Below are 25,320 nucleotides of genomic sequence, written 5' to 3'. Positions count from 1 at the left end.
TCCTATTGTGTCCCCAAAACACACATTCCCGACAACAAAAACCTTAGCAGTGGAAAGAGGTCTTCATTTTCTCTTTTCTTCTAATTCTTTTTTTTACTTTATTTCTTTAGACCTCCAAACATGCTCTGTGTATTTTCTTGTAGTTTTTCCTGTTCTTCCTGACTCCTTCGCTGGGCAGTGGGAGTCTTTTGGGCAAGGATGATGGATTTAGGGATGGGCAAATGACAGTTGTGAGGATGGACAGGAGCAGGAGAGGCCAATATACCACAGCAGAAGAGGGCGGGAGAGGAGCTCCAGAGATGTGAATGGAGGTATCAAGCATAGAGACCCCTACTGAGGCTATAGGTAGACTGTGATTGGCTGGTGAGGAGAAGGAAAAGGAAATCCCTAGGTGCTAAGGCAGCAAGAAGAGAGGGCGTTTGCTGGTGCTAGTGGTGGTGAGCCATGACTCAATTCAGGTAGAGGGACCTGAGGACCTGCTCTACCTCAGCACCATGGAGGCCTGCCAGGACTGTGGCAAGGAAGGAGATGAGACTCCCAAGGCACATTGAAGGGAATTCTGGAAAGCTGGCTTGGAGAGAGCATTGGTCTTCTCACTATATGAATCCCTTCTTTATCCCTCCCTTTTTTTTTTTAATCCTGTAGTCCAGAGAGGTTGAAATGTCTGATAACACAGCAGGTTTGCGATATGAAAGAGATGAGAACCTATCTGGTCTCCTAGTATCCAATACAGTATTCTTTCCCTGACATATTCTTTTTAAATATATTTTTATTGAAATGGGCGATTATGACAAAGGCCTTAGGAGAGCTCGGTCCAGGGGAGCAATAGAGAAGAACTCAGAGAAAAAGACAGGCTCTGTTTTCCCAAACATTTTCCTTATATCCCTGGCCTGCTGTTTCCCCTGAGAGCACCCTGGAGCTCCAGCATTCCGTCACCTTCTTTCTCCCATTTTGCCTGTGACTTAGGAATGAACATGATGGTTAAGCTACCTTCATTAAGCAGCATGACCGCTTCCTGAGCTCCTGCTGCCGCATTTAGGCCCTGTCAGCTGTGAGGCCACTGGTGCTGAGTCAGAGGGAAAGGCTCAGAGCAGCCTTGAGCAGCGAAGAATAAAGTGTGACTCATCTGGTCCTGCCCACCCCTCACACTGGACTATAAATACGCTCCCTGGGTCTGTGTGCTGTTATTCCAAAAGATGCGTTGAATACCCAGAACTAGGCTATTCATGGGCTGTTGCCCAGTTCAAGCTGTTGGGTCCTGAGGAAGATTACTATTTTGGCTACATTGTTTATCATTAAAACCAGCCCAGGAATGTGTAAACCCGCATGTGGAGAATAAGAAATTTCTTTTTGGTTAAATGATATTAGAGAAAAAACCATCCAAGGCTGCTAACAAATAATCTTTACTTTCAATTATATCCAGCAATAAGTTGTTTTCCAGAAAAGGAAGCTTGGAAGCTTACCCGGTTTGCCTTCCACGTGGGACATGACTGATGTGCTTCAGTCTTTGTATAATAACAAATGCATCTTCGCCACTCTGTATCTTGGTTATTGCTTTTGTCTCATTATCAGAACAACTTCCTTCCCTGATTTCCACAGCCTGTATGTGTTCTTTTCTCTAGAAGACTAGCTGTGAAGACTTAGAGGTGGGTTCTGTGCACTTGCTTCCCCTTGAAAATGTGATTTACTTTTGTGGTAGAACTTTGTGGTACTTTGAATTAAATAGGACATTCTTCCCTTTGGCCACAGAGGCTGAAGTGCAGTGGAATGAGATCCTCTGTTTCACTGCAAGCTCCACCTTACTAGTTAACGATATATCTGAAGAAATGAGCCGGGCGCGTAGCTGGGACTCATAGGCGCCTGCTACATCGCATGGCTAGTCTTTGGGATTTTTTGGCCGAGACGGGCGGATCATCGAGTTAGTCAGGATGATCGAGACCATCCTGGCGAACACGGTGAAACTCCCGTCTCGTACTCAAAAAATACAAAAAACTAGCCGGGCTTGAGGCGGCGGGCGCCTGTAGTCCTAGAGATGGGGTTTCACCGTGTTAGCCAGGATGGTCTCGATCTCCTGACCTCATGATCCGCCCGTCTCGGCCTCCAAAGTGCTGGGATTACAGGCTTGAGCCACTGCGCCCGGCCTTTTTTTCTTTTTCTTAAGACAAGGTCTCACCCTGTTACCCAGGCTGGAGTGCAGTGGCACCATCATGGCTCACTGCAGCCTTGACTTCTGGGCTCAAGCAATCCTCCCACCTCAGCCTCCCTAGGAGCTGGGACTACTGGCGCACAGTACCACAGCCAGATAATTAAAAAACTTTTTTTGCAGAAACAGGGTCTTGCCATGTTGCCCAGGCTGGTCTCGACCTCCTGTACTCAAGTGATTAGATGCCATTTCCCTGGGAAAATACGCTTTCAGCCCAGAGGCCCTAACGCTAACTTTAGTGGTTCCTCAATCTAACTTTGTGACATCCAGCATTATTTCCAGTAAAAGGAATATCTTAATTTTTTCCATAAGAAAATACTTTTGGGAGTGAAGTGGAGCCAACAGTTGCAAGAGTGATTTAAGTCCAGGAAGTGTTGCAGAGTGTGATGGACTGAACCAAGGACCAGGGACCTGGTGTGCAGCCGATTAACCCTGACTTAGTACATTCTCAGGGCTGGGTTCTTTGTTGGTGCTTCACATTTCTCTCTCCTTAGTTTGAATTTCACAAATGTCCTTTTTTCCCATCACAAAATGCATTAACAGGAAAGATTCATATTTTTATTTTATTTTTTTTGAGACGGATTTTCACTCTTGTTGCCCAGGCTGGAATGCAAATGCGCAATCTTAGCTCACCACAACCTCCATCTCGCAGGTTCAAGCAATTCTCCTGCCTCAGCCTCCCAAGTAGCTGGGATTACAGGCATGCGCCACCACGCCCGGCTAATTTTGTATTTTTAGTAGAGACGGGGTTTCTCCATGTTGGTCAGGCTGGTCTCAAACTCCCGACCTCAGGTGATCTGCTCGCCTTGTCCTCCCAAAGTGCTGAGATTATAGGCATGAGCCACTGCCCCTGGCCAGGAAAGACCCATTTATGATGAGTAAGTTTGTAGCAAGATGTTTTACAGAGCGGTTTCTTCACTCATGTACTCTGATTATTCAGGAAGGCGGAAACTGAGAATGGAAGCCACTTCCAACCAGCACATCTGTTTATCTGTGGACCCACTCACTTCAGGGCAGTGTATGACAAACCGGTGTAAAGCACCAAATGAAGATTGGCAAATTTGCACTTGACTGGAAATGAGACTTGCAGCTGATTTCTCATCCTGAGCTTACTTGAAAGCAGCTCAGAATGATTCTGTTTTTTCCCCTAAAGGGAATATTTACAGAACTCCAAAACTTAAAACAGTTAAGAACAGAGCCGTTCTTGGAGTTCATCTTCCCCCACACAGAGCGACCCATTTCCACAGGTGGTGGGACCCCAGGGTTCTTACGGCATTTTGTTTATAAATACCACTAATTTGGACCTTTAATATTTCTAATAGGCTTATTGTATTCCTTGTTTAAATCCATTTTGGGATGTAATGTGGAGTTACCTAGAAAAGCTATATTTATAGAAATTTAATTCTTCCCAATTTATGATTCTTGATTTTTTAAAAAATTTATATCCTGGAGTTTTACTTTGGATAAACTTCTGGCCTGTCTGTCAGGCCCAAAAGTTGGGCTGTACTGTGTTTGATCATTTCTACACTCTGTAGAAAAGAGGCAGCTCGTTATAGCAGAAGTTCTCCACCTGGAATTAACAGTCGTTGTGACACTGGAGAAGCATAGCCCAGAGTGCAGGAGATTTGCAGGATAATGGTGGCAAGGAAATCTATTTCTAAGTCCTCCTGTTCTGGTTTTAAAGGTCTCAATTTCTGGATCCTTTTCTGTTTGCCTGAAAACATACTTATATTCACAATAGCACTTCTCTCACATTGCAAACGAAAGAAATCTCAAATCCTACTAGCATTAATTGCTCCAGGATACCCATCAAAAAGGATTAGTTAGGAGTGCTGAAACCCATAAGCTTAGGCTTTCCCTGCCTTATGTATTTTCTTGTTAAGGAGAAGCTTGGCTTTAGGAACTGTGTTGGATATCCTATATTCAGGTACAGATATGCACGTCCCCTAACCACAGGGAAATGTCTGAGAAAGGTGTCATTAGGCGAGTTCATTGTTGTGCAAAAATCAGAGAATGTATTTAACCTAAGTGTAATAGCCTACAGCACATCTAGTCTATATGGTATAGGCTATTCCTCTAGGCTACAAACCTGTACAGCATGTTACTATACAGAATACCGCAGGCAGTTGTAACACAATGGTGAGTATTTGTGTATCTAAAAGTATCCAAACTTAGAAAAAGTACGGTAAATATACCATATACCATGGTAGTATATATGGTTCATTGTTGACAGAAATGTTATCCAGCACATGATTGTATATGCTGAGTTTAGAGATGTAGACAGTAGTTACAACAGCTTTCTTTCTTTCTTTCTCTTTCTTTCTTTCTTTCTTTTTCTTTCCTTCCTTCCTTCCTTTCCTTTCCTTTCCTTTCCTTTCCTTTCCTTTCCTTTCCTTTCCTTTCCTTTCCTTTTCCTTTCTTTTCCTTTCTTTTCTTGCTTCTTTCTTCTTTCTTTATTTCTTTCTGAGTTTTGCTCTGTTGCCCAGGCTGGAGTGCAGTGGCGCCATCTCGGCTCACTGCAACCTCTGCCTCCTGGGTTCAAGCGATTCTCCTGACTCAGCCTCCTCAGTAGCTGGAATTACAGGCGCATGCCACCACGCCTGGCTAATTTTTGTATTTTTAGTAGAGACAGGTTTCAACATGTTGGTCAGGCTGGTCTCGAACTCCTGATCTTGTGATCTCCCCATCTCAGCCTTCCAAAGTGCTGAGATTACAGGCGTGAGCCACTGCGCCCAGCCAACAGCTTTCCTTTTAGGACTTAGCCTTTTTCATCCCCTGACTACATCCCCTGACTAATTTCAGAAGAATTCATCCTTTTTAAGAGAAAGCTCTGGGAGAGCAAAGCAAAGAGCATTGGTAAGAAATTGTGAATGAGGTGGATAGAAAACACAAACCATTTTTCTTCTGCTTGCACACCACGACAGTCACCACAGAAGTTCTTCTGTGACCAAATGTATGGAAATTTTTCCCCACACACAAAGCAAGCAATCAGTTCTGCAGTGGACACCAGCTGGGCGTTCTCTGATTCAATTCCCACACTATCTACCTGGAGATAGCCTCAGATCCCACAGATTGAGGGGTCAGCCACAGGACTGTCTTCTTCTTCTGATGCCAATTGAAAGCCCCAGATTGCTTTCTCTGTACTTCTGGCTGACATGCTCTGTAAATTGGGGATCCCACAGCCCCCTCTTCTGGTTCTGTTAATTTGCTAGAGCAACTCATAGAGCTCAGGGAAACACGTTTACTGGTTTATTATTAGTATTTTGTTTGTTTGTTTGTTTGTTTTGAGACAAGGCCAAGCTCTGTCGCCTAAACTGGAGTGCAGTGGAACAATCACAGTTCACTGCAGCCTCCATCTCGTGGACTCAAGCAGTCTTCCTGCCTCCGCCTTCCCAGTAGCTGGGACTATAGGCACATGCTACCATGCCTGGCTTTACCAGTTTATTATAAACAATATTACCAGCCAGGCACAGTGGAGCACACCTGTAATCCTAGCACTTTGACAGACTCAGGTGGGAGGATTGCTTGAAGCCAGGAGTTCAAGAGCAGCCTGGACAACATAGTGAGATCCCGTCTCTACAAAAAATAACAAAATTAGCCAGGCATGATGACACACACAGTCGCAGCTACTTGGGAGGCTGAGGTGGGAAGATCATTTGAGCCCAGGAGTTGGAGGCTACAGTGAGCTATACTCATGCCACTGCACTCCAGCCTGAAAAACAGGGCAAGACCCTGTTTCTGAAAAAATAATAATAATAATACATAAAAATAAATTTTAAAAAAGGATATTACAAAGGATACAGATGAAGAGATACATAGGGTGAGGTCTATGGGGGAAGGTGGTCAGAGCCTCCGCACCTTGTCTGGCTCCACCACCCTCTGGGAAACTGCACTGTGTTCAGCTGTCCAGAAGCTGTCTGCACCCTGTCCTTTCACATGTTTACGGAGGCTTCATTATGTAGGCGTGATTAATTAAACACTTGGCCATCGTGATCAACTTAACCTTCAGCTCCTCTCTGCCTTCCCTGAAGGCTGGAGGGTGGGGCTGAAAACCCCAACCATCTAATTCTGCCTTGGTCTTTCTGGTAACCCAGTCCCATCCTGAATCTACCCAGGGGCTGCCAGTCATGAGTCACCTCATTAACATATAAAAAGACATCACTTTTAAGATTCCAAGGATTTTAGGAGTTCTATGCCAAGAAACTGGGAGGAAGACCAAATATGTATTTCACAATGTCCCAGTGAGGGCATGCCATGAGCTAGAACAAACAGACCAAAGCATTATCGCTTTTTGACTCTTGGGAGGCCCTGAAAGGTTAAGCAACTTGAATGAGTCTTTCAGTCAGATCTTGAACGCAGGCAATCTGGATCCATGGTCAGTGTTCTTGACTCCTACCTGTCTTGTTAAAAGGTGTTTCCAAATTACAGCTAATCCTAATTTTATTTTATCTTAGCCAGGGATTATATTTTCAACCTTCCAAAATATATATATATATTTTTTTATATATATATATATACACCTTCTAAAATATATATATATGTTAACTGCTGGGCTACTTTTTTGTGTTTTTATGCAATATGCATCTTTCTCTTTCATTTAATACAGAATAAAAGTTGATCATTTCTAACTAAATTAATGGAGTTATTTCTGAGTTTTTATACAGTTGTCTTATGGTGTCCACAGAGGACTGGTTCCAGGACACCCCCTCCACCCCACTCCCACCTCACCCTCAGAGTTTACCAAAATCTTCGAACGCTCAAGTCCCTGATATAAAATGGTGTACTTATTTGCATATAACCTATGCACATCCTCCTTATACTTTTCATTACCTCTAGATTACTTATAATAGCTAATGAAATGTAAATGCTCTGTAAATAGTTGTTATACTGTGTTTTTAAATTTGTCTTATTTTTATTTTTCTAGTGGTATTTTTTATTGTTTGGGGTTTTTCCCTCCACATATTTTTTTATCCTTGGTTAATTGAATCCAAGGATGCAGACCCAGCAGATACAGAAGGCTGTTTTGTGGTCGTTTTGTTTTTTTGTTTGTTTGTTTCTAACTGACATAATAATTACACATATGAGGCACAGTGTGATGTTTCAATACATGTATACATTGTGTAAAAATCAAATCAGGGTATTTAACATATCCATCACCTCGTACATTTATAATTTCTTTGTAATGAGAACATTCAGAATACCCCTTTTCTAGCTATTTTGAAATAGCTATTTTGAAATGCAATATTATTAACCACAGTCACGCTACTGTGCAATAGAACACTAGAACTTACTCATCCTAACTGTAACTTTGTACCCATTGATCATCTTCTCCCCATGCTCTCCACTCCATTCTCCCCAGGCTCCGGCAGCCTCTATCTTACTATTTCTATGAAATCAACCTCTTTAGATTCCACATATGAGTGAGATCATGTAGTATTTGTCCTTCAGTGCTTATTTCACTTAATGTAACGTCCTCCAGGTTTATCCATGTCGCCACAGATGACAAGATCTCATTCTTTTGTATGGCCAAAGAGTACTCCACTGGGTATATGTACCATATTTGTTTTATCCATTCATCTGTTGATGGACAGTTAGGTTGCTTCCAAATCTTGGCTATTGTGAATAGTGCTGCAGTAAACATGAGAGTGCAGATATCTCTTCCACGTATTGATTCTGTTTCCTTTGGATATATTCCCAGTAGTGAGATTGCTGGATCATCTGGTAGTTCCATGAATTACTGCTAAAAGCTAAACATCAGATTTTTATACACATAGATGGCATACATTTATCAGAAATATATCGCACTTCATAAATACTTGTACTTTTGACTTCACATTATAATGTAGTATGGCAGAGTATGAGTAATAGCATATCAATTTATTCTCCTCTGTTAATAAACTTTAAAAACCAGATACATTAATCTGGTCAAGGTAGTGTGTGCCTGTAATCCCAGCTACTCAAGAGGCTGATGTGGAAGGATCACTTGAGCCCAAGAGTTCAAGACAAGCCTGAACAACATAGCAAGACCTAGTCTAACAACAAAAAGATACATTAAATATATGACAGCTTATTAATTTGAATTAAGTGAAAGCTGAACATAGTAGCTCACACCTGTAATCCCAGCACTTTGGGAGGCCAAGGCGGGCGGATCACTTGAGGTCAGGAGTTTAAGACCAGCCTGGCCAACATGGTGAAACCCTGTCTCTATTAAAAATACAAAAATTAGCTGGATGTGGTGGCGGGTGCCTCTAATCCCAGCTACTCAGGAAGCTGAGGCAGGAGAATCGCTTGAACCCAAGAGGCAGAGGTTACAGTGAGCCAAGATTATACCTCTGCACTCCAGCCTGGGCAACAGAGTGAGACTCTGGGGGGAAAAAAAGTTATTTTTCTAGGAGAAAATCTGCTTTGGTTGGTTCAATAGTAAGAACTGACTTTGCCAGTTAAGCTGTGGTAGATATGTTCACTAAATTGGATGAACTAAATCTATAGCCATAATTTGAGGAAATTGAGTTGACAAGTGATACATTAAAAATGGATATCATTAAAAATGGATTTTGATAATCAAACAGTGTATGACTTTTGACATATAACTTGTAAGGAGCTCAAAGACTCAAAGGGAGACAGTACTATAACAAGTCTCACGACTTGGTAATATGAAAAAGGCTTCTTAGCATTTATATATATTTTTTAAAAAGCAACACCCAAAATAGAAAATAGATCTAGAATTAATATTGAACCTGAGTCTTCTAGTGGAAAGCCATGTTGATGCATGAGATACATGAAATAATTGTAGGAGGAAAGGGCAGCCCTACTCATTTCACTATCACTAAGATATGCTTTTCAAGTAAATAGATAGTATTAAAAAATTAATATTTATGTCTTGCTTGTCCTGTACTAATCATTGTAATGATAATACAGAAGAAAATAAATGTTAACCTTTACAGCCTTATGGATTCAGAAAGCACATTTTAAAATTTCATGGTTTTTGTGTATATATATATATATTTTTTTTTTTTTTAAATTGCAGAAAAGTATGGCAGGGCGATCAGTTAAAGACAAGTACAAAAAATATACTCGGATAAAATTGGAGGACATGAAATGGAAACAGTTCAAGAAATGAAAGATGTAAAAATCGCGGCTGTTAAAAGGATTTTTTTTAATGGATTTTGGTCATTTTAAAATGTGCTGGGGCTGAGCATACTGGCTAACACCTGTGGTCCCAGTGCTTTGAGAGGCTGAGGTAGGAGGATTGCTTTGGGCCGGGAGTCCAATAACCAGTCTAGGCAACATAGCAAGATTCCCATTTAAAAAAAATAAATAAATAAAGTACAATGTGCTAGAATATTTGCCCTTTGTAAATATTTAAGGTTACAGTGAGAATTACAGATATCGACCTAAAACATGTGGGAAGTGAGTTGTATGTATGTGCATATTTTCTGGAGGGAGAGGTGATCCCTAGCTTTCATCAGATTCATTAAAGGCAGGGTATTTGAGCCAGAAAACAATTCAGCGCAGTCAGAGGCCGGGTCACCATCCCTGTAGGTGTACTAGTCACTCTGGCCTCAGCTCATTCCATGTGTCTTTCCTGTACCAACATGCAGATGTATGGATGGTGCGAGAGTGTATCTGCTTTTCTAAATCCCGGTAGAGTTACAAACTCTTAGCTCGGAAACACCTTTCCTGTATATCTCCATCAAATAATTATATTTCTCCTGTGATTATTTCGTGTTTGTAAGTTGGTGGTACCCTCTCTTTCAGTTTGAAGGAAGAAAGTACTGTGAACATGACTTTCAGATGCTCTTTGCCCCTTGCTGTCATCAGTGTGGTAAGTTTTACTGCTGAACGTCAAGTAAAAAGTAAGTTTCCGGCCGGGTGCGGTGGCTCACACCTGTAATCCTAGCACTTTGGGAGGCAGAGGGAGGAGGATCACCTGAGGTCAGGAGTTTGACACCAGCCTGGCCAACATGGGGAAACCCCATCTCTACTAAAAATTCAAAAATTAGCTGGACGTGGCGGCAGGTGCCTGTAATCCCAGTTACTCAAGAGGCTGAGGCAGGAGAATCGCTTTAACCCAGGTGGCAGAGGTTGCAGTGAGCCAAGATTGGGCCACTTCACTCCAGCCTGGGCAACAGAGCAAAACTCCATCTTGGGGTAAAAAAATAAGCTTCCAAATTCCTTAAGTCATTTCACACTGGTGAAGTATCGATGGTAGAGATGGTTTTTGGTGCTCATTATGAATAACTGTTGGATACTTCATCACTCCTCTTCCCTATTGTTAATATATAACAAGCTGGAGGAGTATCAAAACCTAGAGAGAATTGATTTTTAAGGACATTTAAGGTAGAGGTATTTTGGGATGAACTAGGACTCCTATCGGGTGGCGATTAGGATTGTTCTTTTCCTGTGTTAACACAGCCTTTATCTATCTGCTTTTGGTTTTGCCAGGAAAGAGGTAGGGAAGACATCAGTGAGGTGCTTTTGATGCTTAGGGATGCTTCAGCGTTGCTTGCACGGTGCATAAGCAATGGACTTGCGTGTTGTCCACTTCACTGGTTGCTAGTCCCTCTGCTAGGTTTCCAGAGATTGAAGGAACTGAGTAGAATGTTCTAAAGGTTTAATGAAAGAATAAATTAAGTATGGGTTATAAGAAACTGTGCTGGAGATTTCAGTTGTCTATGTTGACAATGACAGAAATAACCAAAAGGCATTCAAGACAGCCCAGTACCTCATTTGGAAAGTAAAATTAGATTCAGAGATGAAACAAAACAGCCCAAAAACGTGGCTACTGAATCAAAAACAAAAACTCAGATGAAATAAAAACTTTTTTTCTAATGTGCTTACTGTGGTAGACACATAAATAAAAAGTTCCTCTACTGGCCAGGTGTGGTGGCTCACACCTATAATCCTAGCACTTTGGGAGGCCAAGGCGGGAGGATAACCTGAGGTCGGGAATTCGAGACCAGCCTGACCAACATGGAGAAACCCCATCTCTACTGAAAATACAAAATTAGCCGGGCGTGGTGGCGCATGCCTGTAATCCCAGCTACTTGGAAGGCTGAGGCAGGAGAATCGTTTGAACCCAGGAGGTGGAGGTTGCAGTGAGCCAAGATGGCGCCATTACACTCCAGCCTGGACAGCAAGGGCGAAACTCTGTCTCAAAAAAAAAAAATCCTTTGTTGAGAAAGGCTTAAATGGTTTTTTTCTCACTGTTTTTCCTTAATTGCTCTCTTAGTAAATAAAGTGCCATGCTTGTTACTTAGTAACATCCTTTGTGTGTTGCTTTCCCACAGGTGAATTCATCATTGGCCGAGTTATCAAAGCCATGAATAACAGCTGGCATCCAGAGTGCTTCCGCTGTGACCTCTGCCAGGAAGTTCTGGCGGATATCGGGTTTGTCAAGAATGCTGGGAGGTAGGTGGATTTTCATCCTCGTCAGATGTGGGTGAATAATGTGACTGTGACAAGATCACGTGTCTTCTCCACGCGGGATGTAAGGCAGTTCTGTAGGACACCGAATTGAGGGCATGGGAACTCAGACACTGCAGTGTGTTGACTGAGTGCTGCTGCTGGGAGGGGACCCTTGCATTGCTGTGCACAGGGCATAACTGCTCCATGCATGGCTGAACTACCAACGGGGGATGTGCCTAGATGGAGTTTCATGAAAATCAGTCAGATATTAGGGTTGGAACACAATTTTTGTGTAGCTTGATTCTGCTCTGTTAAGCACAGGAGTGATTTTTTTAAGAAATGGTGTGTTTAATTTCTTTTCAGAGATAAGGGAAGCATATTTCTTTTTAACCATTAGAAAGAACCTAAAATTTTAAATGTAAGTTTTGGCTCTGTTTAGACACCTGTGTCGCCCCTGTCATAATCGTGAGAAAGCGAGAGGCCTTGGGAAATATATCTGCCAGAAATGCCATGCTATCATCGACGAGCAGCCTCTGATATTCAAGAACGACCCCTACCATCCAGACCATTTCAACTGTGCCAACTGCGGGTACTGGAATTGTTTCTTTTTTATTACACACGCAGTGGGAATGAAAGACTACATTTATCTATAGTTCTGTTACTCTAGCAAACCAAATTGTTTTTCTCCAATTTTTAGTCTAGAAAATGTTAAACTATAGAAGAGTTAAGAGAATGATATAATGAAACCTGTATACCCTTAATTTTGTTTCACCAGTTAACATTTTGCCATGCTTGTGTGTATACAGTACATTCTCGTTTCACCCTCGTGTATGTGTGTGCGTGTGCATGTATACACATACCTCTAAAATTTCTCATGACTCTCAGTATACATCTCCTGAGAATAAGGGCATTTTCCTATGGAACCACGATACTATTTTTAATTTTTTTTATTTTTCTCTTGAGACAGGGTCTCGCTCTATTGCCCAGGCTGAAGTGCAGTGGGCAGTCATAGCTCACTGCAGCCACACCCTCCTGGGCTCAAGCAATCCTCCCACCTCAGCCTCCAGAATAGCTGGGACCACAGGCACACGCCACCCTTTTTTAATTTTTTGTAGAGATGGAGTCTTGCTGTGTTGCCCAGGCTGGTCTCAAACTCCTGGGCTCAAGCAGTGCACCCATCTCGGCCTCCCAAAGTGCTGGGATTATAGGCATGAGCCACTGCACCTGGTCAGAACCACAATACTCTTATTGTGCCTGAGAAACTTAGCAATAACTGGCCAGGCGTGGTGGCTCACGCCTGTAATCCGAGCACTTTGGGAGGCCAAGGCAGGTAGATCACGAGGTCAGGAGATCAAGATCATCCTGGCTAGCACAGGGAAACCCCATCTCTACTAAAAATACAAAGATTAGCCGGGCATGGTGGCGGGCACCTGTAGTCCCAGCTACTCGGGAGGCTGGGGCAGGAGAATGGTGTGAACCCGGGAGGCGGAGCTTGCAGTGAGCCAAGATCGCACCACTGCACTTCAGCCTGGATGACAGAGCAAGACTCCGTCTCATTTAAAAAAAGTGAAAAAAAAGAAAACAGTTTGGTCGTATAAGTTCAGCCATCTCATCTTTTATGATTGAATTATCAGTTTGTGCCTTACCTCATTTTCTTACCTATCCTCCCTCTTGGGGGATTCTCCTCTGTCCACTTTTCATTAGCATCTCTCCTAGAGAATTACACAAAAGGGGTGAAATTCAAACAAATCCATTTGACTAATTGGGACCATCTCTGACCAAATGTTTATTGATGCAGGAGACTGAAAATAATATTTAATTTGAGTATTTGGAGAAGGAAATTCTGGGAATTTTATTGTTTATGAAAATAAACCTGTTAACCTATAACTCTTTTCAACAGCTTGTGACAATTTAAATATGTTAGTAAATGGAACTAGTCTCCCAACTTCTCAGTTTGCTTGGAAAGGTCATGTCTTAGTCTATTTTATGCGCCTATAACAGAATACCACAAACTGGGTAATTTGTAACCAGCAGAAATGTATTTGGCTCATGGTTCTGGAGGCTGGAAAGTCCAAGATCAAGGGGCTGGCATCTGGTGAGGACCTTCTTCTGCATCAAAACATAGCAGAGGGCATCACATGGTGGGGAAGAGAAGAGGGGGGAAGTAAGAGAAGGAAGGAGGCTGAACTCGTCCTTTTATAAGGAACCCACCCCCTCAATAACAGCATTAATCCATCCGTGAGGTCAGAGCCTTCATGATCTAATCACCCCTTAGAGGTCTTACTTCCCAACACCTGCACTGGGAATCATGAACTTTGGAGGGCACAGTCACACCATAGCAGGTAGTATTACTGAGTCTACCCTCAGCACTGTGATTATTCCCTGTAGCTTTTAAAGGAAGGCAAATGGACTAAAATGTAATGTGATAATATAAGAAGGAAATGATGAATATGCCTGGTGTGTTGGTGTGTATCTGACCTAGTCTTGCATCTTATCCTTTTAAGATACAGATTTTTTGGTAGGAGTCTGAAACCTGTTCGGGCCTATTAATTCAGGTTACTCTGATCACCTCTAAAGGGGGAAAAAGAAGTTTGCAGGGATCGTCATACTAATGTCTTTAAAAACCTGAAAAGTGTGCTAGCCCCATCGGTTGGTCATTTTTCTCTCTTAGTATTAGTATTAAGCTGGCTGTCTTTCTCACGGACAGGAAGGAACTGACTGCCGATGCACGGGAGCTGAAAGGGGAGCTGTACTGCCTGCCATGCCATGATAAAATGGGGGTCCCCATCTGTGGCGCTTGCCGACGGCCCATTGAAGGGCGCGTGGTGAACGCCATGGGCAAGCAGTGGCATGTGGAGGTGAGTTCTGAATGGCAAAGGGCAACCAGTTCTTTCAAATCTCCATGATTAAGGTGTAACCAGTACTTTCAAATCTTCATGATTCAGGGGTAACTAGTACTTTCAAATCTCTGTGATTCAGGTGTCCTGGCAAGATTAGGAGAGTCTAAAGATTAAACATGGACATTTTAAAGACAATTGACTTTGCTGACAGTTAAGAATATAGAATGTACACTGCTTTTGTGAATGTCTCAGTAATGATACAGGATGTGCACTTTTGCTCCTAAAGCCTTCTTGAAGCAGGAAGTGCCACGGTCTATATCCAGCAGCAGCTCGTCCTTTATAGGTGCTACTGAGATGCTCACCTCTGTTCTCTTTTTGGGCTATTGTAATAGGCTATGTCTTAAAGTAACCTTTAAAGACAGACACCTGAATTAAAACTGCGAAAGTATTATATTATGAGGCCACTTATGGCCAAATGAAATGACTGTCTCAAACTTTCATTCATCTTCTCTGAAAATAGGTTAACTTTGGGGTTTCCTTTATTAGATATAAAATATGGCAATTCAAAAATGACCTGTAGCAGTTTTTCTTTCCAGCATTTTGTGTGCGCCAAGTGTGAGAAACCCTTTCTTGGACATCGCCATTATGAGAGGAAAGGCCTGGCGTATTGTGAAACCCACTATAACCAGGTATTGACCTTAGTCACTGGGTGCCAGATAGACTTTTATGAACCTAAGCTTATCAGTAGTTTAACTACAAGTAAATCTCTTGGAAGATGTACATTGTTCAGTAGAAATTTGTTTTTAACTTTGTATTTGGGAAATAATTTCAGACTCAGAAGCTAACTATAAAATGGAAAATACAAAGAATACCTGTATGCCTTTCATTCAAGTCCACAGTTCGCTTTATCGTTTCCCGCGCTCGGTCTTCCTGTGTAAAACACGTACTTACGTAAATATTATATACAAGTATGCTGGCCGTTTCTAAAGCATTTGCCAATAAGTTCATCATACTCCTTTACCCCTAAATACTTCAGTGTATATTTCCCAAGAATATGGGACTCTCTAACATAATCGTAGTTATCAATATTGATACCATACTTTAACCCATTTATTCCAATTTTGTCGCTTGAGTCAGTAACATCCTCACAGCACTTTTTCCACCTCCCAGACTGGACCCAGCCTGGGGTTGTGATGTTTCTTTAGCCTTCTTAAATCTGGAACATTTCCAGAGCCTTTTCAAATTTTTGATGACATTGACATTTTGGAGGGGTGCAGAGGGCCCCTACCCCCTTTTAATAGACTACTTTCCACTTGGGTTCACCTGCTGCTTCTCTGTGCTTAGATGAGGTTATACACAGCAGGTTGCAGCCCCATAACAGTGGCAGGCATCCTCTCAGAACCTTGTCTCTGGAGCACTTTATGCCTCTCCTGCCACTGGTGATCTCCCAGGCATGGTGCTGGCCGATAACATCACTATGAATTACAATTTCCTTCCCTCTTTTGTAAGAAAGAAGCAATCTGTGGGCATTCATTTTATGACCATGGAAATGTCCTGTTCCTCATCAACCTGCCCTAGATTTAGCACCCCTTGATGATTCTTGTCTCTGTGCCAGCTGCAAACGACAGTTCTCCAGCCCCACATCCTCCACCCATAGTCTCCACCTCAGGGCTCTGCCTGAGCAACAGCCCACCTCCTCTCCCATCTATAGGTTTATTCATTTATCTGTTTCTTATCCATATGGACTCACAGATTTCTGTATTTTGCATTAGTTATTTGGGTGTTCAAACTGTCATCTGGAAAGTTTTTCTTTTTAATTGATGACAGTGAATTACTTTCATTGTAAGAAGTAAAAACTTGTCAAAGAACTTTTACTAATTTTCTCTAGTAGTGATAAACTCTCAATTTAAATAACTAGCTATTTTTAAATGTTCAGTGTTCTAAAATATTTAACACATCTTGAACTTTGACCACCTTTTTGTATTTTCAGCTCTTTGGTGATGTTTGCTTCCACTGCAATCGTGTTATAGAAGGTGATGGTAAGTATCTGTGTGAGTTTTAGATTCGTACCACTTTGACACAAAAATACTAGGGTAATGTGGAAATTCAGGTTGGTGATTGCTATTGTTTGGAATGTGATCGTTATCAGTTGCTTTTTCTCTTTCTTTGGCATATTTCCCAAGTAATCTGTAGCAGTAAGATGATAGTATCAAAGAGTTGGATTTGTTACTGATTTATGATACTACTTCCGGTCACTACCACAGTGTTGTATGCCAGCAATCATGGGAACTGTCCCTGGTGGACCCTAAGACTAGTTTCTGTGTCCAGTTTCAGGAAACTCTACAACAACGTTTATTAGGAACGGTTTCATCTGCTATTGTAGTTAGGAAGAGGCACTTTAACCTCCATATACTAAAACCTGGCAGTTATCAGCAAGCATATCTAGGACTTACCACCCTTTGGTAATGTACTTTGGTAATTAGGCTGGGCTGATTGATTGGAACAGAAAGGAAGCAGCTGTGTTTGCTAACAGTCGCTAACACAATTCTGCCAGAGACTTCCTGGCAAAGTTTTGAACAATCCTGTTTTCAGCATGATTCATGGCTCCCTGCAGACATCACCTAATTCAGGAAATACTTTTGAAACACTGTTCATGTGCAGTTTGTGAAAACAACCCAGGAAAACAATCTTTAGTGCCACTGAAAATAAAACTTACCTCCCTCCTCTGTGAAACAGACGCCAGGTGAAAGAAGCTGCAAAGGAAGCTGTCTTGTTACCAGCTCTGGAAAAAAGACTCCTACAGGGGCAAATAAGTTAATGTCTGGATTTTTGAAAATTATATACCTAGTTCATATTTCCGTGTTGGGCCAACAGCAGTAGGGACAGAAACAGCAAGCTCACCTAAACAACATGAGGCATGGACAGTCGCCACATGTGCCCAGGTCTAGGGGGCACAGTTGCTGGTGTAAGACATGGCACACATTTATAACTTCACAGGATACTTAAGGACAGGGAAAGATTAAAGTCAGCCCTCCGTATCCAACAGCTGGATGCAAACATCCGTGGATTCAGCCAACTATGAATCAAAAATATTTAGAGAAAAATAACAATATAACAATACAAATAATACAGTATAATGACTATTTACATATCATTTGCATTGTACTAGGCATTGTAATTAATCTAGAGATGATCTAAACTATACGAGACAGGACCAGGAGCAGTGGCTCACGCCTGTAATTCCAACACTTTGGGAGGCTGAGGCAGGCAGATCACCTGAGGTCAGGAGTTCAAGACCAGTCTGGCCAACATGGTGAAACCCCGTCTCTACTAAAAATACAAAATATTAGCCGGGTGTGGTGGTGCATGCCTATAATCCCAGCTACTCGGGAGGCAGAGGCAGGAGAATCACTTGAGGTTGCCGTGAGCCAAGATCACACCATTGCACTCCAGCCTGGGCAACAAGAGCGAAACTTCGTCTCAGGAAAAAAAAAAAAAAGTATACAAGACAATGTACATAGGCTATATACATTTTATTTTATTTTATTTTATTTTTCAATTTTATAACTTTATTTGATGTATTTGATGATCAGCAATTAGTTCTCATCCACATTGACTGTCTGTAGATTTTTGAAAGTGGTAACAGGTACATAGGTAACCAAAGTATAGAGCTTATTTGGTGAATCTTCATCCTCATTACGTTTTCTGGACAGCCGCGCACGGATTCGGTATGGGACATTCCTTATTCCTTTGGCCCAGACAGCTTTGTTGAGCCTGGTATCAATGCGCACATCTGGAGTTCCCGTCTCCTTCATGGCAAATTTCCGAATCTCTTCGAGTGCCCGAGGGGCACGCTTCTGGAAGCCCGCTCCATGGATGCGCTTGTGAATGTTGCTGGTGTATTCTCGGGTCACCACCTCGTTGATGGCAGAACGGCCCTTTTTCTTCTCGCCACCCTTCTTTGCGGGAGCCATTCTGCCGGGTCCAAGCTGGAAAGCTGCTATATGCATTTTATATCAGGGACTTGAGCATCTGAGATTTTGGTATCCTCAGGGCATCCTAGAAACAGCATCCTGCACATACTGAGCAACAACTGTATACATAAAGGTTGAGGGCCAGGTGTGGTGGCTTACACCTGTAATCCCAGCACTTAAGGAGGCCAAAGCAGAAGAATTTCTTGGGGCCAGGCGTTCAAGAACAGCCTGGGCAACATAGCAAGACCTCCATCTCTACAAAATAAAAATAAAAAATTAGCCAGATATGGTGGCACACACCTGTGGTCCCAGCTACACAGGAGGATGAGATGAGAAGACTGCCTGAGCCCAGGAGTTCGAGCTGTGATCACACCACTGCAGTACAGCCTGGGCAACAGAGCGAGACCCTGTCTGAAAAACAAAAGAAAAGAAGCTCTCAAGAAAGAGGTTCTTGGCTGGGCATGGTGGCTCATGCCTGTAATCTCAGCATTTTGGGAGACTGAGGCAGGGAGATTGCTTGAGCCCAGGAGTTCAAGACCGGCCTGGGAAACGTGGCAAAACTGTGTTTCTACAAAAAATACAAAAATTAGCCAGGTATAAGCCGGGCACAGTGGCTCACACCTGTAGTCCCAGCACTTTGGGAGGCCAAGACGGGCGGATCACAAAGTCAAGAGATTGAGACCATCCTGGCCAACATGGTGAAATCCTGTCTCTACTAAAAATACAAAAATTAGCTGGTCATGGTGGCGCACGCCTGTAGTCCCAGCTACTCAAGAAAATGAGGCAGGAGAATCACTTGAACCCAGGAGGCGGAGGTTGCAGTGAGCCACGATTGCGTCACTGCACTCCAGCCTGGCAACAGAGCAACAGTCCGTATCAAAAAAAAAATTAGCCAGGTTTAGTGGCGTGCACCTGTAGTCTCAGCTAGTCAGGAGGCTGAGGTGGGAGGATCACTTGAGCCTGGGAGGTTGGGGCTACAGTGAGCCATGATTGTGCCACTGTACTCCAGCCTGGGCAATAGAGCAAGACCCTGTCTCTTTTTTTTTTTTTTTAAAAAAAGGTTATTGAGAACCTCCACCAAGTGCCACAGACACAGTCGTAGTTCTGTTTTAGAGTTGAAATTCTGAGCTGCCCTGCTCCCCATAAGGATGTATTTCCATGTGACCAGATCTCTTTCCTCTTTCTCTAGTGGTCTCTGCTCTTAATAAGGCCTGGTGTGTGAACTGCTTTGCCTGTTCTACCTGCAACACTAAGTTAACACTCAAGTAAGTCTACGGTTTTGTCCAGTGTGAATCCTAAGACTGAAAACTTTGGGGTGACACTTAAAAAAATCCTAGAATTTGGAAAAAGAATTATTTGATTTCTTATGTCCTCTTTCTGTTCAGGCCTTCTGAAAGTAAAGGTTCTTCCTTTAATTGTTCCCTGTTCTTTCTTCTATTCCTTCTTTGTCCTACTCAAAGGGATAAGTTTGTTGAAATTGACCTAAAGCCAGTCTGCAAACACTGTTATGAGAAAATGCCAGAAGAATTTAAGAGGCGACTTGCCAAACGGGAGAGAGAAGCAAAGGATAAGGACAAGCAGAAAAAGAAAAAGCCAGTCTGTCTGTAAACTTTTCTATCGCTCTGTCATCATTTTCGCTACTTTCTCCTTTGGTTAGTTCTTCGGAATATGTTTGTGTTCTGTTTCTGTCTTTTGCTTTCTTCCCCCCTCATCACAACTTTTGGGCATGTATTTGTAGTCATCAGAGATTGAAATACAAGTATTTGTCCTGTGTAGAACTGGTCCTTTTGCATAGTTGCTAAAATTACAAAGATTAAATGAATACGCTCCATACTTAATACAAGTTTGTGGTCATGTATTTCACTTGCTCTGTAGGGTCACTCGCCTCATTTTTTAAATACCGTACGGTGTACATTTCTTTCCTTTTTTTTAATGGATTCAAAGGGGAGAATTCTAATCTGTTAATAGAACCTGGAAAAAGTTTTAAAGGATTTTTGTCCGATAACTGTAGCTTTTAAAACCCTGGTTTTTAGTTTCCTTGCCAAAATCATTTAATTGATAAATTATAAGTGGTGTTTGGTATTTTTAAAAATGCATATATTCTAAGTTATGTATTAAATTATTTCAGCATGGCCAGGCATGGTGGCTCATGCCTATAATCCCAGCACTTTGGGAAGCCAGAGCGGAAGGATTGCTTGAGCCCAGGATTTTGAGACCAGCCTGGACAACATGCCTAGACCCCATCCGTAAAAAAAAAAAAAAAAAAAAAAAAAATTAGGCAGGTGTGGTGGCCCATACCTGTAGTCCCAGCTACTCAGGAGGCTGAGGTTGCAGTGAGCCATGACTGTGCCACCACACTCCAGCTTGGGCTGTGACAGAGTGAGACTCTTGTCTCAAAAAAAAAAAAAAAAAAAAAAAAAACTCTTACAACATGTTTCATATCTAAGCAAAGTCTATCTGATTTACATAAGACCTCTTCTATGATGTTTGAATATGCATTGATACAATACCCATATGCTATTGTTTATGAATTCATGTCCTCAGTGTCTTTAAACTCTTTTTTTATTCGTGATTTTTATGAGAAGTATTTCAATCTTTGAAATTCTCTTGAATTACTAGCATGATTGTTCCAGTTTTCCCTCATAGTTACCATTGTGTTTGGAGCTCTAAAAATATTTTGTTTCAGTTTACATGTTTCCTTCTATAAAGAGGAATTAAATGTAAATGTAAGATTAAAACAATGAGGCAGGGCATGGTGGCTCACGCCTGTGATGCCAGCACTTTGAGAGGCCGAGGCAGCAGATCACTTGAGACCAGCCTGGGCAACATGGTGAAACCCCATCTCTACTAAAAATACAAAAAAATTAGCCAGGCATGGTGGCGGGCACCGGTAATCCCAGCTACTCATGAGGCTGAGACAAGAGGATCGCTTGAACCTGAGAGGCAGAGGTTGCAGTGAGCCAAGATTGTGCCACTGTATTCCATCCTGGGCAACAGAGTGAAACTCCATCTCAAAAAAAAAAAAGATTCAAACAGTGGAAAGCTTGCTAAGGTAGTCTCTCTGAAAACAGGAATAATGTTTTTTCTTTTGTCACAAAAATGGCAGTTTTAATAGCTTTTGCTCTAAGAAGACCTTGGGAGAAAAGCCGTAAAATAATTCCCAGTGTGGTGTTTTAAAATAGAAGATTTTTCATTTTAAATATGTGTTTAGGAATTTCCTTTGTTACTAACATTGTCCTTTAAAATGATCTTGAAGCAAAGTCTAGTTTAATGTTTAAATGCAGTAAAAAATATCAGTAGGTTTTATCATTTTTGTCATAGATAGCAATATATCACTAGATTTATTTCACAAATGCTACCTGAATATGATTTCACGGACAATGAACAAGTTATCAAGTTGTATATTTACTCAATTCAAAATTAAACACTCTGGATTTCAACAGTAATATGCTCCTGTAATTACCTGTTGGAAATACATTACAGATGGTCAGCAGGCTATCTGAAAAGTTGTCTTCTCCTGGACCGTTTTAAAAATAAATTGATATGTATTGCCCTAGCTTTTCAAAAGAATAGTTGAGTTCTTCAAATAGCTACCATTTACAATACAACCACAGGTGATTTGGTTACATTTATGTTAAGAGTGATTGAAAACTTTCTTCCAACCTTTCTGTCAGATAACCAAAATAACCCCTTATAATTTAAAATTAGTTAAACCTCATGGCTACCTAATTTAAAGTACTAAGTAAGATCATGTTGCCTCCAATAAAGAAATCATTCACATTATAAAAATATGATTCTTTCCTTTAGATAAATTTATCTTTAAGGTATTCCCAAGATATTTTAAAATGTGATTACCATCCTGGGCAATACAGCAGGACCCTGTGTCTCCAAAAAAAATTTTTTTTAAGTTAGCCAGGCATAGTAGTATGCACTTGTGTCCCAGCCATTCAGGAGGCTGAGGTGGGAGGATAACTTGAGTCCGGGAGTTAGAGGCTGTGGTGAGCTGTGATCACCACTGCACTCCAGCCTGGGTGACAGTTGAGGCTCTGTTTCCAAAAAAAAAAGTGATTGACTGTACTTAAGTAAATTATATATGTAATCTACAGTCTGTGTTACACAGGTGGATGTATAGAACCAATTTATAAGGACTTTTTTTTCAAATGATACTATATATATATATATATATATATATATATATATCACAATAAGAATTGAGGTTAGAATTATGGTTTTTTACTAACATGAATATAGATATCATCACCTAGTTGCCTTCGTTTAGTTCAGTACAATTACTTCACATTATTTATATATCTGTGTTGAATATGTTTCCACTAATTTCTTTTTTTTTATATAATTATTATCTTTAGGAATAAGTTTGTGGAGTTTGACATGAAGCCAGTCTGTAAGAAGTGCTATGAGAAATTTCCACTGGAGCTGAAGAAAAGACTTAAGAAACTAGCCGAGACCTTAGGAAGGAAATAAGTTCCTTTATTTTTTCTTTTCTATGCAAGATAAGAGACTACCAACATACTTGTCTTGATCTACCCATATTTAAAGCTATATCTCAAAGCAGTTGAGCGAGAAAAGGACCTATATGAATGGTTTTATGCCGTTTTTTAATTAAAAAAGAAAAATTCATATAATCGTGTTTAAAACACAGATGAAGTCAGTATTCACCTTTGTTAACCCTTATCCATTTGTTGACATGTAGACTGTTTACAAAAAAAAACACATGGTTAAATGTTAAATTTTAATTAAGGCCCCCCCAAAATTAAATATAACTTTTTAAAATGAAAGGAGTCACCTTCTACATGACTCAGGTGAAAACACAGTATAAACATTCATTTACTCTGTATTCAAAAGAAAATTCCAACTGCTGTTGGGGAAGGACACAGAAAAAATAACCACCCAAGAAAAACAAAAACAAGAAAAATGAATCTTATACGATCTTAGTATATTTATCAAACGAGTAGCTATAAAGTGAATATACCCGTTACTAAGACAAAAAACAAGTGTAATTCAGAACTACTTGATTTTTTTTTTAGTTAAATGCAATAATTACTATGCTTAGTTTTCTAACCTGCTCTCCTTGTGAATTCTTCCTTCGAATGATTATGTAACACAGTAGGAATAGCTAGCTAGTAGGATGTCTTTTAAATTTTTGTGCAAAAAAATTTATACCAGGCATTTGAAAATATACTTTACAATATTGGAAAATGAAGTATTTTTAATGTATTACAGCAATTATGTTTCTAAGCTTAATGTTCTAAGCATGTAATCTTAGAATAGGACATGAAATTAAATTGTATGTAGCTTGGAATGTCTTGCTTCAGAAAAGTGAATGTGTATGTCCGTCATATTGCCTTTATAACCATGCTGATATCTATGCTTTATACATATTCAAACTTGCCTTGCCTTAAAAAAATACATACTGCATACTTAAATCAGGAATTGTAGCCATCTCACAGAATACCAACTAAAACTAAGTGCATTGAGATCTGAGATTGGTAAACCCAGATTCATTTACCACAGCTATAATGAAGTTTTTAAAAACTCTCTTCTCCTTTTTTGGGGGAAATCCATTCTTAATTTCTGTCATCTTAGAAGAAAGTGATGTTGATAGGTGTTTCAGATTTTCCGTTTCAAATCTTATAATTAATTGGATTTATTTACTACAAGTAGGAGGTATAAATGACACTCTTAAATTGGAAGGAGGAGTGTTTTAGTGTCTGTTTTAGGTCAAAATTAGTGCTTCTACTTTTATCAAAAGTTTTATCCTGAAGTTTCAGGACCACTCTTCCTTAATCAACTTGTTAATGTAAAGCGAGCTTTATGAACATTTAAACAATGTTGCTGCTGCTTTGTTACTTAAAGAGAAAGTTGCCAAGAGAGACTTCTTAGGGAAAATATTGTGTTTTCCAAAAATTGCTGAAATATTGTTTTGCCATTTTTAAAAAGTCTCAGGTTATTACCACTCTGCCATTAAATATTTGTATACCTGCATTTTTAAAAATTCTGTGCATGTACATTATGGAGTACATTCTATTTTTGTTTTCAGATACCCGACAACCAATTATTTTTTTAGTAATCTTTTAGAATTAAAATGATCATAAATGATTGAAAATAATCATCACGTAGTTGAAGATTGTATGTATTCAGTAGTTTAAAACAATCTTTGCATTTGACAGTAAGAATCAAAGTCCCTTCAGTGTGCCTTTGTCAGCTAATATGTGACCAGCAATGACAACCTTGGGAATATTTATTAAGTATTATACTATGAATATAGGCAACATAGGACAGGGTTTGCAGTACAGAGTCTTGATGCTAAATTCTCATATACCTCTACACGAGAAATATGGAGCAGGAAAACAAGCATTTACATACATTCTTCATCACTTTGAAGATGCATGGCCTGAACTCAACTGCTTGTGTTTGTTTACATATCAGGCATAGCCAAGCATCTCCTGTAGCTAGAGGTTCCACTGCTGTCTTTACTCAGTCCTCTTTTAAAATACGAATTAGTGGCCAGATGCAGTGGCTCACACCTGTAATCCCAGCACTTTGGGAGGCCGAGGCGGCTGGATCACGAGGTCAGGAGATCGAGACCATCCTGGCTAACACAGTAAAACCCTGTCTCTACTAAAAATACAAAAAAATTAGCCAGGAGTGGTGGCGGGCGCCTATAGTCCCAGCTACTCGGGAGGCTGAGGCAGGAGAATCGCTTGAACCAGGGAGGCAGAGGTTGCAGTGAGCAGAGATCGCGCCACTGCACTGCAGCCTGGGCCACAGAGTGAGACTCCATCTCAAAAATAAAAATAAAAATAGACCGGGCATGGTGGCTTATGCCTGTAATCCCAGCACTTTGGGAGGCCGAGGTGGGTAGATCACGAAGTCA

At 40.9% G+C, this 25,320-nt stretch overlaps 1 protein-coding gene and 1 pseudogene across 16 annotated transcripts in view; one reads left to right on the top strand and one right to left on the bottom strand.

Moving 5' to 3' along the window:
• LIMS1 (LIM zinc finger domain containing 1) overlaps positions 1–24,390 on the top strand; it is a 147,674-nt gene extending 123,284 nt beyond the window's left edge. For 6 of the 15 annotated variants that reach the window (XM_017947833.3, XM_017947835.3, XM_009184908.4 and 3 more), the window contains exons 3-11: positions 9,962–10,028; positions 11,494–11,614; positions 12,051–12,200; positions 14,319–14,469; positions 15,048–15,140; positions 16,442–16,490; positions 19,615–19,690; positions 19,886–20,077; positions 22,793–24,390. In XM_017947833.3, the coding sequence (XP_017803322.1) occupies positions 9,962–10,028; positions 11,494–11,614; positions 12,051–12,200; positions 14,319–14,469; positions 15,048–15,140; positions 16,442–16,490; positions 19,615–19,690; positions 19,886–20,033 (855 nt within the window). In that variant the 3' untranslated portion in view covers positions 20,034–20,077; positions 22,793–24,390. Of the gene's footprint in view, positions 1–1,572; positions 1,647–9,230; positions 9,444–9,961; positions 10,060–11,493; positions 11,615–12,050; positions 12,201–12,937; positions 12,942–14,318; positions 14,470–15,047; positions 15,141–16,441; positions 16,491–19,614; positions 19,691–19,885; positions 20,078–22,792 lie in introns of those variants that run through there. The other 9 variants (XM_003909097.4, XM_003909099.5, XM_003909101.5 and 6 more) reach the window with 5 other exon arrangements.
• On the bottom strand, positions 18,003–18,449 carry LOC108581726 (annotated as a pseudogene). Its single transcript, XR_001894416.3, has one exon. The product of XR_001894416.3 is annotated as a 60S ribosomal protein L31 pseudogene (transcript).
• Positions 24,391–25,320: the final 930 nt, after the last annotated feature.

Source organism: Papio anubis, chromosome 14 (assembly GCF_008728515.1).
Source record: "Papio anubis isolate 15944 chromosome 14, Panubis1.0, whole genome shotgun sequence".
In the NCBI taxonomy this organism is placed as follows: domain Eukaryota; kingdom Metazoa; phylum Chordata; class Mammalia; order Primates; family Cercopithecidae; genus Papio; species Papio anubis.
The sequence above is the reverse complement of the archived record's forward strand: the minus strand, read 5'-3'. Positions and strand labels throughout refer to the sequence as shown.